We start from the raw sequence: 18,502 nt of genomic DNA on the forward strand, positions 1-18,502 counted from the left end.
TGTGTCAAAGGGCTGCTGAGAAATTGGCTTACTTCCTGTTTGGCGTCTTCGCGGTCGAATTTGATTGGCTGTAGCGGCCAAACGGTTTTGAATTTGAAAAATCCATTTAATGTTTTTTGTCAAGCATGGCCTGAACATCATGTGTGCCAAGTTTAAAGAAGATTGGAAAACATTTCAAGGTTTTTGACATAAACCAAGATGGCGGAAAATCCATCATGGCACAAAACGACGATATAGGGTGCGTTGAACTCGGCTTGGCCCAAGGAATCCAATGATTGTGAAAATTGGGCGAATGGGTAAAAAGTTATAAACATGAATGCATATTCAACTGTGACCTGTTGGTGGCGCTAGAGATCATAAGATAGCGACCACAAATTTGGGTCATAGGATAATGGGACTGTCCTGAATAAGTGTGCTAAATTTCACATCTTTTTACAATGAAGTTCTATGGGCTGCCATAGACTCCCATTGAAGGATAATAATAGGAAAATGTACGAAAACAATAGGTTGTCTCGAAGCTTCGCTGCTTGACCCTCAAATACAAATCCACACCAGATGTACCCATTAACCAGATTAAGAAGGTGTTTTACAATACACAAAAACGAACAAAGCTTGCAAGGGGAAATGTTTCCCTTTCCCACCAAATACAGACCTCGGATGTCTCTAGTATAATCCCCGCTCCCCCCAGCATTTCTAAGCCTTTTACTGGTCTGGTCTCTCTCCAGGGGGTCCGTCCTCCACGGTGAGCCGTATATGCTCACCCATTGGGTGCTCCTGGGTCTCCAGGGCCTGCCGGAGCTTCTCCCAGAACAGGTTTGGGTGTGCGTCTGCTCGAGCCCAGCTCAGGTAGGTTTGTCTCTTCAGGAGCCTCCTCATGCGGTAGTACGGAGAAAGCTGCTGCATGGGAATGTCCTCCAGGAACAGCAGGATCAGCACGTCCTTCTGCTCGTCAAACAGACGGAAGCTGGGGTAATGGAACAGGGAGAGTTGTTTTTTAATATATGTGAGCTCTTTAACCTTTAGGTGAAGGTTGGCCTGGGTCATGACCATATGAAGACATCATTGTACCCCTGGGCACCCACCCCCACCCAGCAGCACACAAACCAGACCTATCTACATGGTTGTATTGGTCCTTGAGTAGAAATACTTTCTGACTATACTCAAGTACTTTACTTGGTTATGTTTTTTTACACATTTTCAACTTTCTATATTGTCCATGCATTGATGTAGCCAATCGTTTATCAGCAAGTCAGTTATTAGAAATAACCAGGTGGTGATGTGGTGTTTTAATCATTCAGCCCCCTAAAGTGTGTTTCTTTTTCATTACACATGTGTGGTGGATAATTGGGTGACCTGCTCAAACAGGGTAAATGCAGGATTCATTCCACAGACACCTCATGCACCATGGGCAGTCACTGAGACACATTGCGAGAAAATAAGTTACAGCATTAATGTTTTGGTCACTTGTCCCAGCCTTATGCACTGTGTTATTGCCATACCAAAAAACAATATTTTGAAGCAAGACTCTACTGTCACGGCTTGGTGAAACTAGGGTGACTCAAGTGCGAAGCAAAAACAGGATTAGTGTAAGGTATTTATTCCTCAAAAGTTCCAAAAGCTCAGAAGATCCAAAACACAACACACAAAGTCCAAGTAATCCAAAAGGCAAAAACACAAAAAACTCAGTCCAACAATCCAAAAGGGCAAAAACATAATCAAAGTAAATCCAAAGGGTAATCCAAAACTCAGAGTATGGGAACAGTCCAGGGTCAAACAACAAGAAATCCAAAACGTAGAGTTCAAGACCAAGGTCTACTCACATGGGTTCAGTGCAGACTCAGAGACAGAGTGAAAGAACCAGGCTTAAGTACTGTGAGACAAACACGGCGGAACCAATCACATGACTAATTAACCGGGCCAGGTGAGTCTGCTTAACAATCGACATAAGGTGGAAACAACACAGAACAGAAAGACAGAATTGGCGCCATCTAGTGGTCTAAGACACAATAGTCCAACATTATGACAGAATCTCCCCCTCTAGAAACGCCTCCTGGCGTTCCCAGGACGATCAGGATGCTGTAGGTGAAAGTCTCTGATCAGGGTCTTGTCGACAATATTCCAAAGGAACCCATGAACGTTCTTCAAGGCCGTAGCCTTCCCAATCCACCAAGTACTGGACCGACCTCTGGACCCGACGGGAGTCCAGCAGTCGATTCACCGTGTAGACTGGTCCACCATCGACCATCCGGGGTGGAGGAGGGGGCTTGAGGGCAGGGGCAAAAGGGGAGGTAAGCACGGGTCTCAAACGTGAAACATGAAAAGTGGGGTGGACTTTCATGGACCGGGGCAGTTGGAGTCTGTAGGCGACTGGATTAACCCGGTGGGTAATCTTGAAAGGGCCAATGTAGCGTGGGGCAAGCTTACGGGACTCCACCCGTAGCGGTAGATCCTTGGCGGACAGCCAGACCTTCTGTCCCGGGCGGAAGATAGGAGCCGGTGTCCGGTGACGGTTGGCTTGCACCTGGTTCCGTTTGGCAGTGCGAAGCAGTGCCTGGCGAACCCTTTTTCAGGTTCGTCTGCACCGCCGCACGAAATGCAGAGCAGACGGCACCCCTGCTTCATTCTCCTGCTCTGGGAACAAGGGTGGTTGGAACCCAAACTGGCACTGAAATGGGGATAGACCAGTGGAGGAGGACTGGAGGGTATTATGAGCATACTCCGCCCACGGCAACTTGGCGCTCTAAGGTGAGGGGTTGTCAGCAACCAAGCTCCGAAGGGTGGCCTCCATCTCCTGGTTTACCCTCTCTGTCAGGCCATTGGACTGCGGATGGAACCCCCAGGACAGGCTGGCAGTGGCCCCTATGAGTCGGCAGATGGCTTGCCATATACAGGAGGAAAACTGGGGGCCTCTGTCCGAGACGATGTCCTGCGGCAGACCAAAAACTCGGAACACATGGAGAAAAACAAGCTTAGCGGTCTCAAGTGCAGATGGCAACTTAGGTAAAGAAATTAGTCTGCAGGCCTTAGAGAACCTGTAAACAATAACTAAAATGACACTGTTAACTTCTGAGACGGGTAGGCCAGTCACAAAATCCATGGACAGGTGCGACCAGGGCCGAGTTGGGAGTGGTAAGAGCAACCCTTGAGGACGCTGACGAAGGTCTTTGCTTCGGACACAGGTAGCACAGGCGGCAACGAAGTCCTTAACCTCCTTCTCCATCTCCGGCCACCAGAAGTGTCGCTTGAGGAACTCCAGAGTTCTTTGGGCACCTGGATGTGCTGTGAGATGCGAGGAATGGCCCCACTGGAGAACTTCAGACCGTGCTCTTCTGGGAATAAACAGTTTACCATCTGGTGCAGGTCCCGGATCAGGATCCTGCTGAAGAGCCCGTCTGACAACGGTCTCAATTCCCCAACGGACAGGTGAAACAATTGTCTTTGGTGGGATAATTGGCCCTATATCCTCTTCCCGGTTGTTAGGCAGAAACTGTCTGGATAGGGCATCAGGTTCCATTTTTGGAACCGGGTCGATAGGACAAGGTGAAGTCAAAGCGACCGAAGAATAATGCCCACCGAGCTTGCCGAGGATTCAGGCGTCTGGCTTGCTGGAGGTACTCCAGATTCCGGTGGTCCGTCCAAACCAAGAAAGGATGCTGGGCTCCTTCCAGCCAGTGGCGCCACTCTTCAAGCGCCATCTTCACTGCCAGAAGTTCCCTGTCACCAACATCATACCTTGTCTCTGTGGGACTGAGGCGATGGGACAAAAAGGCACATGGGTGTACCTTCCCATCAGACGAGCACTGAGACAAGACAGCTCCAATACCCACGCTGGAGGCATCCACCTCTACAATAAAAGGCAAAGAGGGATTAGGTACTGTCAGTATAGGAGCCGAAGAGAAGCGCTCCTTGAGTCTTCGGAATGCCTGGTCTGCATCCAGAGTCCATCCAAAAGGTGCTGCTTCCTTCTTGGTGAGAGCAGAGATAGGAGCAGCCACAGAACTAAAACCTCTGATGAACCTCCTGTAGAAGTTTGCAAACCCAAGGAATTGCTGGACCTCTTTCACAGTCTTAGGAACGGGCCAGTCTCGCACCGCTTGAGTCTTCCTTGAGTCCATCAGAACCTGACCTTGTTTGATGATGAACCCAAGGAAAGCCACCTCGGTGACGTGAAACTCGCACTTCTCAGGTTTTACATACAGGTGGTTCTTTAAAAGTCTCTGGAGGACCTGACGCACATGTTGGCAGTGCTCGTGACGAGACTTGGAAAAAAAATCAAAATGTCTTCCAAATAAACAAACACAAAAAGGTTAATCATGTCACGCAAAACATCATTTATCAGGGCTTGGAAAACAGCTGGGGCATTAGTGAGTCCAAAGGGCATCACTTGATATTCATAGTGTCCAGAGGGGGTGTTAAAAGCTGTCTTCCACTCACCTTGTCTGATGCGAACGAGGTGATAAGCATTGCGAAGGTCCAACTTAGAAAAAATGGTGGCCCCTTGTAGAAGATCAAAAGCTGTGGAGATCAACGGGAGGGGGTATCGGTTGCGTATGGTGATCTTGTTCAGACTCCTGTAGTCTATACAAGGGCGCAAACCACCATCTTTCTTCCCCACAAAGAAAAACCCTGCACCAGGGGACGTGGAGGGGCGTATAAAACCAGTGGAGAGGGCATCCTTGATGTAGTCATCCATGGTCCTCCTTTCCGGCAAGGAGAGCGAGAAGATCCGACCACGTGAAGGACTGTATCCTGACAAGAGTTCTATGGAACAGTCATAGGACCGATGGGGTGGAAGTTTGCAGGCCCTTTGTTTGCTAAAAACCTCCTTTATATCCAGATATTCTGTGGGAACGTTGCTTAGCTCGGAAGGATCTGGAGACTTAGACACAGGGGAAGGCCTAGAAAAAAGGCAGGTGGCATGGCAAGTTGGACCCCACTCAAGGATGGACCCCGTCGACAAATCAATTTGTGGGTTGTGGCGGTTCAGCCACGGGAAACCAAGGACCACAGGAAATTCTGGGGAGTCAAGCAAATGCAAAGAGATACTCTCGTTGTGGTTCCCGACACGAAGGCGAAGTGGAGTGGTGGCTGAAGTAACCTTTCCATCACCAATAGGTTGGCCATCTAAAGCGGAAACAGAAAGCGGAGTCTCCAAGGCCTCTTGGGGAATCTGCAATCTTCGGACAAGGGCAGTGTCCATAAAATTTCCAGCAGCACCAGAGTCTAATAATGCCCGACAGGAGTGGCTTAGCCCTCCCCAGGCCAAGGTTACTGAAAGGTAGACTCCTGTGCATGGGAGCTCGGGAGAACGAGTGACCCCCGTCACGGCCCTCCCAAGGCTGGACGGGGCTGGTCTTTTCCCAGGAGGTCGGGACAAAAGGCTCTGAAATGTCCTGATTGGCCACAATAGATGCACAATCTCTCCCTTCGTCTCCGATCCTTTTCCTCCTGAGAGAGGTGTGCTCGTCCAATCTGCATAGGCTCTGTGGTGTCCATGGGAGCAGGTTGGTTCCAGAGGGGAGTTATAGGTGTTGGTCGGCTCTGGAAGCTTGGCTGCTGGCCGCTGGTCTGGTCCCGTCTACGCTCTCGGAGACGATTGTCCAGACGTATGGCCTGGGAGATGATGGACTCAAGATCCTTAGGACACTCAGTTGCAGCTAAACAGTCTTTCAGTGATTCAGACAAGCCATTTAAGAAAGTGGTAACAAGGGCCGTCTCATTCTAGCCACTCTCCGCGGCCAAAGTACGAAAAGAGATGGCGTAATCCGAAACCCGGTCTCTCCCTTGACGAAGGAGCAAGAGTTTCTGTCCTGAGGCAGACTGGTCAAAAATTTGCAGCATCTCATTACTGAAAAGAATAATATCCGAACATTCTGGACCCTGTAACTGCCAGATTGCAGTGGCCCAGGCTAACGCCTTGTCAGTCAATAAAGTTATAATATAAGCTATCCTGGATCTAGCAGTAGGGAACGAAATAGGTTGCAGCTCAAAAGTCAACTGGCATTGTGTTAAAAAACCACGACAAGCACCTGGGTTACCATTGTATCGTTGAGGAGTAGGTAGCCGAGGTTCTGCACTAGGAGGTCGAGCTACCGGTTGAGGTGGAGCCGGCGGGATAAGGCTGCCCACCTGGGTCTGGTGGATCCTGGCCACCGGGTAGAGTGGGGCTAGGACTCCTCGCTGACTGGACGAGTTGCTGAAGAAGGTGGTCATGTTGGGCAAGAGTCTGTTGGAGAGCCAGCGCCTGTCCATGAGTATCCATAGTAGAACCAAAGCTATTGAGAGCTGCCATGATTTTTTCAAAGTCAGAGGCAGCAATAAACATAGTATCAGGGGCTCCTGCCGATGCTGTCGCTGGGTCAGTCATGGTTGAGTCTTCTGTCATGGCTTGGTACACAGGAAACTAGGGTGACTCAAGTGCGAAGCAAACAGGATTAGTGTAAGGTATTTATTCCTCAAAAGTTCCAAAAGCTCAGAAGATCCAAAACACAAAACACAAAGTCCAAGTAATCCAAAAGGCAAAAACACAAAAAACTCAGTCCAACAATCCAAAAGGGCAAAAACACAATCAAAGTAAATCCAAAGGGTAATCCAAAACTCAGAGTATGGGAACAGTCCAGGGTCAAACAACAAGAAATCCAAAACGTAGAGTTCAAGACCAAGGTCTACTCACATGGGTTCAGTGCAGACTCAACAGAGACAGAGTGAAAGAACCAGGCTTAAGTACTGTGAGACAAACACGGCGGAACCAATCACATGACTAATTAACAGGGCCAGGTGAGTCTGCTTAACAATCGACATAAGGTGGAAACAACACAGAGAACAGAAAGACAGAATTGGCGCCATCTAGTGGTCTAAGACACAATAGTCCAACATTATGACATCTACTTCCTTTCACCCTACGTTTCAGGCCAGTCAGTGCAAAGATACCCTGATTGGTCAGAAATAAGTGACGGGAGTGGCCTAAAATCTAGATTGGGCCATGCAGAGGCTTGTGTGGTGGACGCAAAACAACATTTCATTTCACTCAGTAATAGCTGCGCATCCCTAAGTAATTACACCCAAATAAAAGCTCTTGATTCTTTCCTATAGCAGCTATTAATTAAGAAGGTTATATACACCAACTGGGTTTGCTGGTTGCAAACTTCTGGCTCAGTGGTTAGAGCGCTATAGCACGTCTGCAAGATGTGCCAACACAAATGTGTAATTTAGGCTTTGGTCCGTTGTACTTTACAGTTTGAGGGAAGATGTATGAGGGTTGTACAATATGACCACGAGTACACACGTGAACCTGATTTAATGAACGACCATATTCTGTTGATGCATGTAAACTCAGGGATCTTACCTGGCAACCTGGATCTCTCTGGAGCACCATTCACTCTCAAGGTAATCACGACTGACCAAACAGATGGTCTTCCGGCTGCCATAGATGGCGTCTGTAATGTTTTCCATGATGGGTTTACCTGAAAAGCATCGGTCAGTGAAAATACATTCAAATAATATTTGAAGTCCCCTTCTCTGTACATTCTCTTGGTCCACTCTCTCACTAGCCAAACTGATCTTAGTTGCCTAAGACCATTTGGCTAGTCAGTCATCTCAGGTCCAGCAATCTGACTGCTATAGCAGAGCTTCTTGGGTGAGTCGGCACAGAGCCTGGGCCAGAAACCAACAACTGTGATGGGTGAGTTACGCCCAAGAAACATGATTGGATGAAACAAATTAATTGAAAGAAAGGGAAACGCACCGTTCTGAGCTTGTTTTCATGAGACTTACGATATAAATAAAAAGACTGACTAGTGAGATTAGTGAGTCAGTCAACGCTAGCCAGCTTTGAGCTATTCATTAGCTTACATGCCAACGCAGACGTACAACTGCTCTGTTTCACACTTTACTTCTTAGGCCAACAATACTGAATAAAAATGATAAAATATTACTTTATGTAAGCAGATATAATAAAACCAGATTGCATTCATGTCATGAGGGAGTTTTAAGTGATTTTGCATCTCTGAGAGTATTCCTGTCTGTTTCATTTGTGTGGCCCTTCCTCTGCGTTTTAGCTTGTCAGTTGTGCCCCTCATGCGGTCGCCTGTTTGACGCCATTCCATGGTGAGTCTCAAACACAACATCAACTGTTGTGCAAAACAGCCGTTTCCATTTATTTGATATTATAAGTATTTCTTTGACATATTTTATAGTCTTAATTCTAAACTCTTTGACATGTTCTTGCATTAACATTGAGTTAAAGATGTACCTATATTATGTTTTTTTTATGTTAATAAGGCGAAATGTGCTATTTATATTATTTATCCATACAATTCATAATATTCTTTATATCAAAGATTTATTTTTGATTTACAGAATATTATCTGGTCTTATTTTGAAACTTACCATTGCGTATAGCTTTCTAGTTTTATATTGCATGTATGTACGTTCTTGCCTAATTATCTATGTGAAGGTCACAAGTTTAAGAGACAGACAAAAAAGATTGATGCACAAAATATTAAACCTACTAACAAACTAAGCTAATGCAGAAACTGTTTCTGTTAATACAAACAAAACATACAAGGATTCTCTGTATTGTGACTCGTCACTATGTGACTACATGATTATCTTTATTTTGAAACTGCTCCTGTAAGGAACTATACCAATTATAAAAGATACAGCAATAGCAGCCTTGCAATGAATAAAAATAGTTAAAATCAAGGGCGTAGGAACCGGGGTGGAAGGAGGGGACGTGTCCCTTCCAATATTGGAGACAGGCGCATTGGTCCCACCCAAAAATTATACCGCGAGGAGAAAAATATTTAATTTTATTTTGAAAGCGCAACAAGACGTCTTGTCACCGCTTCTTATTCTACAAAACTGGATGATTGGACAGGCAATTAAATAATTGATTTGATATTAATCAGTTCATTACTGCCTTTCAATATTTGTTTTCCTTTACATTTACAAATGTTTATTTTTATTAAAATAAAATATATTTCTGAATATCTTGCAGTGTAGTTAATTCATGACCTATTTCTGCTCAAACCATTGACAGATCTGCCTGGTTTCCGATATGTGTCCCCCCCAAAGTTAAACTCATTGCTACGCCCCTGGTTCAAATACACCATGTTGAAAAGGCTCAAACTTGCAATTGAACGCCCTGATTAGCGCCACATTACATTATTTATATTTGACATGTAGAACAGGACGGATATAATCAGTGGGCATTAGACAAGGTTCAAAGCCAAGATTTATTGATTCAAAGCCAAGATTGAAAATATATATATTTTTAAATGGATACGTGAGATGCAGAGAGGCAAGAATGTAAGGATGATGAACTGGAGGAAGAGAGGGTGGAAGGAGGGATGGGTAGGGTTAGGTTAGGGTTCATTTGTGCTTAGAGTTTTCTTTTTTTTGTGCCTTTGAAATTAAGGACCAGTCGATGGACCATTTAACCACCAATGCAATTCCCTGGTCCTTCCAATGTTGGAATACCATTTTAAATTTGATCAGTTATGTTGATGTGGTTTCTTTTACTCAAGCATATTAAACATTTTTGCTTATGAAATGGTAATAAACAACATGAAAATGTATTGTTTTCTGTTACATAACATAACACAGACTCTTTGATTGAAGTCACCAAACGAAGGCTCATTCTGAGTCAGGAAAAAATCTCCTACCCTGTTTATGATCATCTAATAACATATCCACTGACATGAACGATATATGAATAAGTGTAGGCTAGCATGTATGCTAATGGAGGTGCAGAGGATGTTCAGGGTAGAGCTCCTCACCTGGCTGGAAGTCTCGGTGGTGCAGACACAGTCTCCAGCCCTGCTCGTCCTCCAGCTTGGGCAGCAGCTCCCCCAGCACCCAGCCCTCGTCGTTTGCGTTGTAGGAGACGAAGGCGTCATACTCATGATCACGCTTGTCCTTGTTCTTCGAGTTGTAGAGGAACGCCAGTATGAGGTAGTACGCGTAGACCAGATGCCATTGCAGGAAATGGTGGGTGAAGGAGACTGCTAAGGTCATGATGACCGCGCATGCCGTTGAAATATAACAGATGAAGTCCATGTCTACTGTACAAGAACGGACGTCAATCTGCAACAGTTTTCTACCTTTAAGGTTTGGAGGGTAGCTGCATTCAAAGTTGTATGCATCCAACACTTGTGTTTTTTCGCTGGTGTTTACCCATTGGAGGAACCAGGCGTTGTCACAGTTACAGGTGAAGCTATTACCCTGCATATCCAGGTCAGTTAGTGCTGGCAGAGACAGCATCACTGGCTCGCTAATCACAGAAAAGGTATTATACCCCACCTGCAACAACTCCAGCTTTGTGAGGTTAGCATTGAGCAAAAAATCTAGAGACCTCAGGATTGTCATTGAAATGTAAAGACTTTTTAGTTTTTGAATTGGGGAAAACAAATTGTCGGGAATGTCTGATAAAAAATTGTTAGACAAAAAAAGCACGTTCAAGTTAGGAGTATAGTTGAAGGTGTGTGGGTGCATGGATTTAAGATGGTTATCGTTGATATAGAGTACCGACAGATTTGTCAGGCCTTGCAGAAAGTTTTGAGGGAAGTTGGACCATCTATGAGATTTGCTTTGAGCTGAAATATACAATGTATCTAGTTGTGAAAGCTCAGCAAATGGTGGATAGGGAATAGGCTCTACCGTTGCATATTTAATGTGATTGTTCCGCAAATTCAATGTCTTTAAAGCTTTCAAGTCACCTAAAGTACCATTTGTAATTTCAGATAATTGATTTGATTCGAGATCAAGATGTGTAAGACTTGACAGTCCAAAAAAAGTCCCATCATTAAGTTGTTCTAATTTATTCCCTTTTAATGTTAAAGTCTGGAGGGAATTCAGAGCTTTAAATTCTCCATGATCTAGAACTGTGAGTGTATTGTTTAACAAAGAAAGAGTTTTAAGATGTGGCGTGTTTTTTTTGAAGGCACCGTTTAATTGATGAATGCTGCTGTTTTGCAACATTAATATATTTAAATTGACCAAATCTTTGAAAACGCAATCCTTGAGGGCCAAGAGAGGATTATTGTATAGATAGAGAACTCTGAGACGGGTCATATTGGCAAAATCATCACAGCCAAGAACATTGATTTTATTGCAGCTGAGATCCAGTTTTGAGATTTGAGTTTTCCTTACAGCATAAGGGACAGATGTGAGACAGTTAGACTCTATGATTAAAGTGTTCAGCTGCCTAAGAGATTGAAACGAATTGTTAGAGATTTCACTTATCTCATTCATCCCCAAGTCTAATATTTTCAGATAAGTACACAAGTGCAGCATGTCTGATCTAATAACTTTGATGCCGTTATTTCGGATTTCAAAAGAGCTCAGCTTTGGGATTTTGCAGGAAACATTGATGAGAACCTGCAGGTTGTTATTTATATGGTTTAACTGCAGATGTCTCAGTAAGGAGGAGTTAAATGTCTCTAGGACTTCCTGCAGTCCACGCAATGAGGAGCGAACCCCACTGATATCTAGTCTAACCACACTTCTAAGGTACGACGTGTCATTCACCTCCCAGACGATACCATTCTTTATACCATCCTCAAGGTACAACCTTTTGAGAGAGGGAAAGATACCTGCAGTGAGCCTAAAGATCATGAGCTCATTCTGAGACAAATTAAGTGTAACAAGTTCTGTAGACTTATTTGACAGCTCCCATGAATGAAAAGTGGAAATTTTGTTTGCTGGAATGTACAGGTGTTTTAAATGTGGTGTATGTTGTAAGAAGAAGTTTGTTAAGTGGCACAGTTTGTTATGGCCTAGGTCCAAAATCCTAAGCTTGCTCAGAGACTTGAAAGAGGCTGGTGCTACTGTTTGGATTTGATTGGAAGTCAGACGCAATTCTATGAGATTGACTAAGCCATCAAACATACCCTCCTGTAGCTTACAAAGGCTATTGTTGTTTAAAATTAACACCTCTAGAAAGATTTGAAACACAAAAGTCGCAGATTCAATCTTGGAGATCCTGTTGTGTGTCAGGTCTAAGCGCAACAGATTTGGTACATTTTCCAAATCTGTTTTATTTAGTGTAGAAATGATGTTTCCAGACACGTCCAGACTTGTGACTCTTACTGGAATGTCCTTTGGAAATACTTTAAAACTGTTCTTTTGACAGATGGCCTGTGTGTTCTGTGTGACCCTGCAGTTATTCAGCGTGTAACTAGCAGTTGGAATAATAAAACTGTTCAAAAAGAAATATAATATTCCAAATGAACAAAAACAAATTCCCCTTAACGGCATCGCAATTTTCGTTTTCATTCCAGCACACAAAGCAGTTTGTTGATGTTGGTAATTTCCAACACAATGGATCTCCAGTCCTACCAGGTGGATCTTTGGTTTTGTTTGTTCATTTCTTTCAGTCCGAGGAATCCCTCAGGTTAAAACCGCCAATCCTAAAAGTCTGTCAAACAGACATACAAAGATACACAGACAGCGGTCATTACATCTGCTATCAAATTACTGGAATTGAAGCATAGCATCCTCATGCTATGGGTTTGAGATTTATTACAAACCCATAGGCCTACATGATATAAACATCCTCAGTCAAACATAATCACATGGTAATTAATCTTTTGCAGGAATATAATGAATTTGATTCATAGCCATAGTCCTCCATAATAAATGTTTTAAACCATAACAAAAAAATATATAAAAGAGCAAAGGAGAAAGTGTTTTTTCAGGCTCAGCAGTGCTGGCCTTAAACCAATTTTAACATGAGGAGCTGATGTACATGTTGAACTGGTTGGATTACTTACATTTATTTTTAGTCAGTTAGCAGACCTGCTTTACATTTATATTAGTGAAATAGTACTCCTAGTTATTATTTATCTTGAGGCATCTTTCAGAGTAGAAGATTCTCTACTTCTGTAACCGACATTCTGCATGTATGTCACTCAGATGTTATTATTACGAAGGATGTCGTTCTCTGTTGGAGTTGTGTTTTTTTAGGTAATCTACATCATCATTCTCACTATTAACAATCTGTGCCACTTTTATGAATACGTGTCTGTTTTGCTTCACTCTTATCTGTTAGCCCCGAAGATAACAGATAAGATGCATAGACTTTTCACGCCCGGGTCGTCGTCTCCCCTTGAACAAACTGTATATATGCTGAAGGCATCTCAATAAACGTACGATTTCTCTGAGTAATAATGCCTTGTGTCCCATTGATTCAGCTCGCTGCTTTGCATACAGAGATTATCCTGAACGAGAGCACTCAACCACATCAGAGGACAGATCGAGAAAGCATCAGTTAATAGGCCTTCTTTACCTTCTACACATATATTTAGTCAGCTACCATGCCTACTTGATATATTTATTCAGGCATTTAGATGGCCTAATTTATCCAAAGGGACTTTCAGGTGAGGCTGAGAATAATCCAAGCATGACATTAATATTGGCACAATTCCAAAACATGACGTGTTGCACAACCAAGCTTTTAGAGATCAACTAAATTCTACATTCTATGATTTTGAAAGAAATAGCTCCTATGTGATCGTTAACTGGTTTGCTCTCTCCTCTCCAACGGTTTCTTATATTGTTGATTAAAACGATGAAAAAAAACAACATTTTCATCACAAACTAACATTAAAGGCAAAAATAAACACATGCTTGAAATGGTAATATGTTACTTTCCCTTTTGCAGAAAGATAATGTACTTGAGTTTTAGCTGTATTGTAGTGAAAGAAGTGGGTTCAATTAAGTTCAATACTTACTGTACATAATTCTATTATTGAAAAATAATAATATCCAAATTCCACAAAAACAATTGTTCCTCAATCTGGTCTCTTTCCTGATGCGTCTGGCGAATCAAAATAATATGTTATTGATAAAAGCTGGTTGGAAATATTCTTTTGTATGTGGTCTATTGGGTTTTAAATGATGATGCAAAATGAAGTAGTCAAATGAAGTAAGAAAAGGGGAATTTTCTAAAGGGAACTGAGACTATCTTGTTTTTTTTTTTAAATCAAATACTGTGGCGACCACAGGTGTTGACTGCTGCCGCCGCTGTGGTGCCCGGATGGACGCGGCCCGTGGCACAGCGACAGTGGCGTTCCAGTCCGGGCAGGACACGGTCCGGAAACCCAGGCTACAGGACCGTGAGCCGCAGCAGTGTGGGCAGCTGGGGCTGGTCGAGGACTGCGGGTGGACGGGGCAGCGTGCGCCCCGTGGCCGTCGAAGGGCCAGACGTCGGACGGCGGCGGAGGATGGGGTGCCCGAACAGCGCTCCAGAACTCCCCAACAGTGGAACCTGATGGGGGCCCCGATGAAGTTGGTCCCCGACCACACCCCCAGGGCTTCTGCGGCTGTGGGAGACGGGCGTCCCAACCAGGGAGGAAAGCTGCGCCGCAATGGGGCCGCCACCGGCAGAGGCCGAGGCGGCAGCGCCGGCCACGGGAACGTTTCGGACTATGTGATTGGGTGTTGGGGTCGACGGGACGTCTGACCCCTTAGGTGGGGGCTGTGTGGCGACCACAGGTGTGGAGCCGCAAGGGATTCTGGGGGGTTCAACTGTCATAGGGGTTTGGACCTTTTCGGGGCCCCCTGGGTTACTTTGTGGTTGTTTGTTGTGGGGGGGTTAATTGTGTGTAGTTCCATTGTTGTGTGATGTGTAGTGTGATCACGACCATTAGTTTGAGTGTTGTGTGTGTTGGTCAGGTGTGCCGTGTTTCTGTTATGTATGAGGGTGTTGAATAAAAGCAGTCCGTAGTCGTGCGGTGTATGGGGCACGGACTGCATAATTGGTTGAACCTGGGCTCCCTCCTTCCCGTGCTGCTCGCCACAATACCATCAATTACACTGTCTATATGCAACCAGGATTCCACACAATAATGTCATCATCTTTGAAGTTTAAACACATTGATTTAAATTATTGAAGATTAATCTGTTTATTCTAATTTGTTGTTTTGTTATGGATATTTTATTTATTGATGTTAAACATAACATAAAAACAGGCCTTGAATGGGTATATCCACAGGTTTGATGATGGCCCCATGTCAATGGCCCACATGGGTTTCATGCAGGATTGAACCTTGGTGTTAGGTTGGGTGTAAGTAGGCATCATACATGAATGTCAGCTGTGTGTGAAATTTGAACCCCAAAGCAGAGTAAAGTTCCAAATATGTATTTAAAGCAGAGCAAGGCTTCAGCTCAAACAACAGCATAAATCGACCCCTGTTTCTCAGGAGGAAATACAAGAACAAAAATGATGCTGTTGTCAAAAACAGGAACAAAAACCGAACACAGTAAGAAGAAGAATAATATCCAAATTCTACACAAACAATTGTTCCTCGATCTGGTCTCTTTCCTGATGCATCTGGCAAATCAAAATAATGTGTTATTGATAAAAGCTGGTTGGAAATATTCTTTTGTGTGTGGTCCATTGGGTTCTAAATGATGAAGCAAAAGGAAGGAGTCCAATGAAGTGAGAAAAGGGGAATTCTCTAAAGGGAACTGACACTATCTTTTTTTAATTTTTATAAAATAATATAAATGACACTATCTATATGCAACCAGGATTCAACAAAATAATGTTATCATCCTTGGTCCACGGGTCCACGGGTTCCATAATGGCCCCATGTCAATGGCCGACATGGGTTTCATGCAGGATGGAACTGGGTGTTAGGTTGGGTCTAAGTAGGCAACATACATTAATGTCAGGTGTGTGTGACATCTGACCCCAAAAGCAGAGTAAAGTTCCAAAGATGTATTTGAAGCAGAGCCAGGCTCTGTAAGAAGAGCCGGGTCACCGTTAAGAATGTAGTCCAGAGGAGGGCAAAAGGTCAAAACTGTGGTTAAATCCAAAAAACAGGCAGACAAGTAGGGAGGCAGGCAGAAACATGACAGAGAGAACTAACTTGGCGAGCTATGAAACAGCATAAAACAATCTGACGAGGGGGCACCAACAATACAGGGTATAAATAGGCTGAGGTGAGCAGGTGAACAGGTGAACAGATGAGCAGGAAAAAAGGCGGGAAACAGACAAAGGCAGGATGTACAGGTGAGAGGTGTCAGAGGCACGACAAACAGACACATGGTGGACAAAAACACAGAATAACCAGGAGCCTAAATCCTAATTTACCCTTTTGTGAAGTATTTGACTTTGCTTCAGCTAAATTCTGGTTTAGCTGAACTTACAATGGGATTTAAAAAGAGATTATGTCTTCAAATTGCTGTAGCATCAACCCTAAGGGCTCATTTACACTACCTCCGTCCGTCGATGGATCTCATTGACTCTGCATGGGGCGCTCGTAAAATGCATTGTGGGTCCGTCCGTCCATTCAGCTCGGTGGCCTGCGTCAAAAAGTTGAGAAACGTTCAACTTTTCAGGAAGCAGCGGATCCGTCGGCCGTCGGCCAATCAGATCGCGGTTATGCAAATACACTCCACGCATCTACTGGATTCATTTTGCAATAACAATCAGGAAGAAGCAGGAAAATTCTGGCCGTTATATTTTTTTAAAGAAATGTGGAATGATAGGATTGTTTTTAGTGACCTGTTGTTTGTGTCATCTTTTGTATTTCTATCCACACATCAGCTTTGTAGCGGGAAGCGATTTCATTGGCTGCAGTATGCGTCTACAAAGTATGCGTCCTCTCCGCGTGCTCTGACCTTGCCGTGGTGGAGAGGCTTGCGTGCTTCTATGATACTGAGAGCTATCCTGGAGGCAGCCTATAGCTCCTGGCAGGTTCAATCATACCAGACTGGTCTTGGGTGAGGAGTGAGACAAAAGGCAGCACCTGGTCCTCCAGGTTGGGGGCTGGGCGTGGCGCTAACAACATCACCCCGTAAAAAAAACCCATTGTTACAGAAACTAAAATGAGAAATCCTATTGACATCAGGCCCATTGTAGACCCCAGCCACCAAAACTCTTTGGATGGCAGTATGACCACTTCTGATGAAAGCCGAAAGGAAGTCAGGAGTGCAAAAGAGGGCCTACTAAGGCCTGAAACCAAGATCCGCATTGGAGTATGGAACGTCCGAACCATGTTTGAGACCACCAAGACAGCACAAGTCCTTATTTAGATGAAAATGTACCGCCTGGACATCCTGGGGATAAGTGAGAGTCACTGGACCAGCTCTGGTCATCAAGTCCTGCATGATGGGTCTGCCATCCTCCATTCAGGCCACGAGAACAGCCGCACACATGGTGTTGCCATCTTAATCTCCAAAAGAAGGCCAAAACCTTGCTGGATTGGGAACCAGTAAGTGAAAGGCTGATCCGAGATTGCCTCAACTCAAAGCACTGTAAACTCACCATCTTACAGTGCTATGCACCAGCCAACGAGGCTGAGGAGGAGGTCAAAGAAGACTGTAATGAACAACTGCAAATGGCGGTTTCAATGGTACCCCAACACAACGTTCTTCTCCTAACTGGTGACATGAATGCCAAAGTGGGAACCGACAATTCCAACAACGAGAGGGCAGGCAGGGATGTGGCGAAAGGAACAACAATGGTGAACGCCTTGTTGATTTCTGCATGAACAACAACCTGGTCATTGGCGGTACCATCTACCCCCACAAGAACACCCATAAGATCACATGGCAGTCACCTGATGGTAGGACAATCAAACAAATCGACCGCATTAATGGTAAATGGTGCAGGTCACTGCAAGATGTTAGAGCTTACCGGGGGGCAGATGCCTATAGCGACCACCACCTAATCGCTGCCACCATTAAACTCAAGTTGAAGAAGTCAATCCCAAAAAGCCACCGGCAGAAGAAACTGGACATTAAAAAAACAGAGAGTTTGTGTTGGAACTCAGAAACTGCTTCAATACTCCAGAGGCTTCCTCTGAAATGGAAGAAGAACCCACCATAAACAGCAAATGGAATACTATCAAGACCATATACTCCGAAACAGCACAAAAGGTCCTTGGCTTCAGACAGAAAGGGGCCAAAGAATGGATATCTGCTAATAGTTATTATTAGCTGATATCCATTATACAGGAATGTTAGCTGACCAATCAGCTTATATTCCTGGTCGCCATAGACTAGATCACAAACAACACCACAGCAGACAGACCCAGAGGCATCCAGTGGACTCTGTTCTCCCAGCTGAAAGATCTTGACTTCGCTGACGATCTTGCTCTCCTATCAACCAACCAGTACAATAAACAAGCTAAAACTGATGTCATACAAGTTGGGCTCAGAATCAACACTTCCATAACACAAGTGATGTGTGTCAACTCCATCCCAACAGCACCCATCCTTGTTAATGAGGAACCACTTGAGTTTGTCGAAGATTTTACCTATCTTGGCAGTCTTATCAGCAAGGACAGCGGGGCATCAAAAGACATCAAAGCAAGGCTGGGAAAGGCTCAGGGGGCCTTCTCCCAACTCCATCCCATCTGGAGATCAAAACAATACAGCCTTAAAACAACGATGCTCCTATTCAATGTAAAGTCTGTTCTGCTGCACGGTTCAGAGAGCTGGCCGGTTGTCAATACATCACCAAGGAGATTACGCACGGACGCCTGAGATG

General features: G+C 44.4%; 1 protein-coding gene across 1 annotated transcript; it reads right to left on the reverse strand.

Annotated features, from left to right (window-relative positions):
• Nucleotides 1-618: 618 nt before the first annotated feature.
• LOC307084656 (uncharacterized protein) lies at nt 619-13,846 on the reverse strand. Its single transcript, XM_079749127.1, has 4 exons — nt 13,734-13,846; nt 9,780-12,418; nt 7,346-7,463; nt 619-964 (listed from the first exon to the last, which is right to left on the reverse strand). Exons 2-4 carry the CDS (start codon nt 12,274-12,276, stop codon nt 703-705), a joined length of 2,877 nt encoding a protein of 958 aa, XP_079605253.1. The 5' UTR covers nt 12,277-12,418; nt 13,734-13,846; the 3' UTR covers nt 619-702.
• Nucleotides 13,847-18,502: the final 4,656 nt, after the last annotated feature.

This window comes from Pollachius pollachius (genome assembly GCF_949987615.1).
Source record: "Pollachius pollachius genome assembly, chromosome: 13".
NCBI classification, from domain to species: domain Eukaryota; kingdom Metazoa; phylum Chordata; class Actinopteri; order Gadiformes; family Gadidae; genus Pollachius; species Pollachius pollachius.

What these genes read in the sequence shown, in the direction of transcription:
- LOC307084656 (XM_079749127.1), bottom strand. Translation starts at nt 12,276, where the DNA reads ATGAAAACGAAAATTGCGATGCCGTTAAGGGGAATTTGTTTTTGTTCA. An exon ending in CCACCGAGACTTCCAGCCAG is followed by an intron (nt 7,464 to 9,779) that starts GTGAGGAGCTCT and finishes GATGCTTTTCAG; the next exon opens with GTAAACCCATCATGGAAAAC. An exon ending in AGAGAGATCCAGGTTGCCAG is followed by an intron (nt 965 to 7,345) that starts GTAAGATCCCTG and finishes CCATTACCCCAG; the next exon opens with CTTCCGTCTGTTTGACGAGC.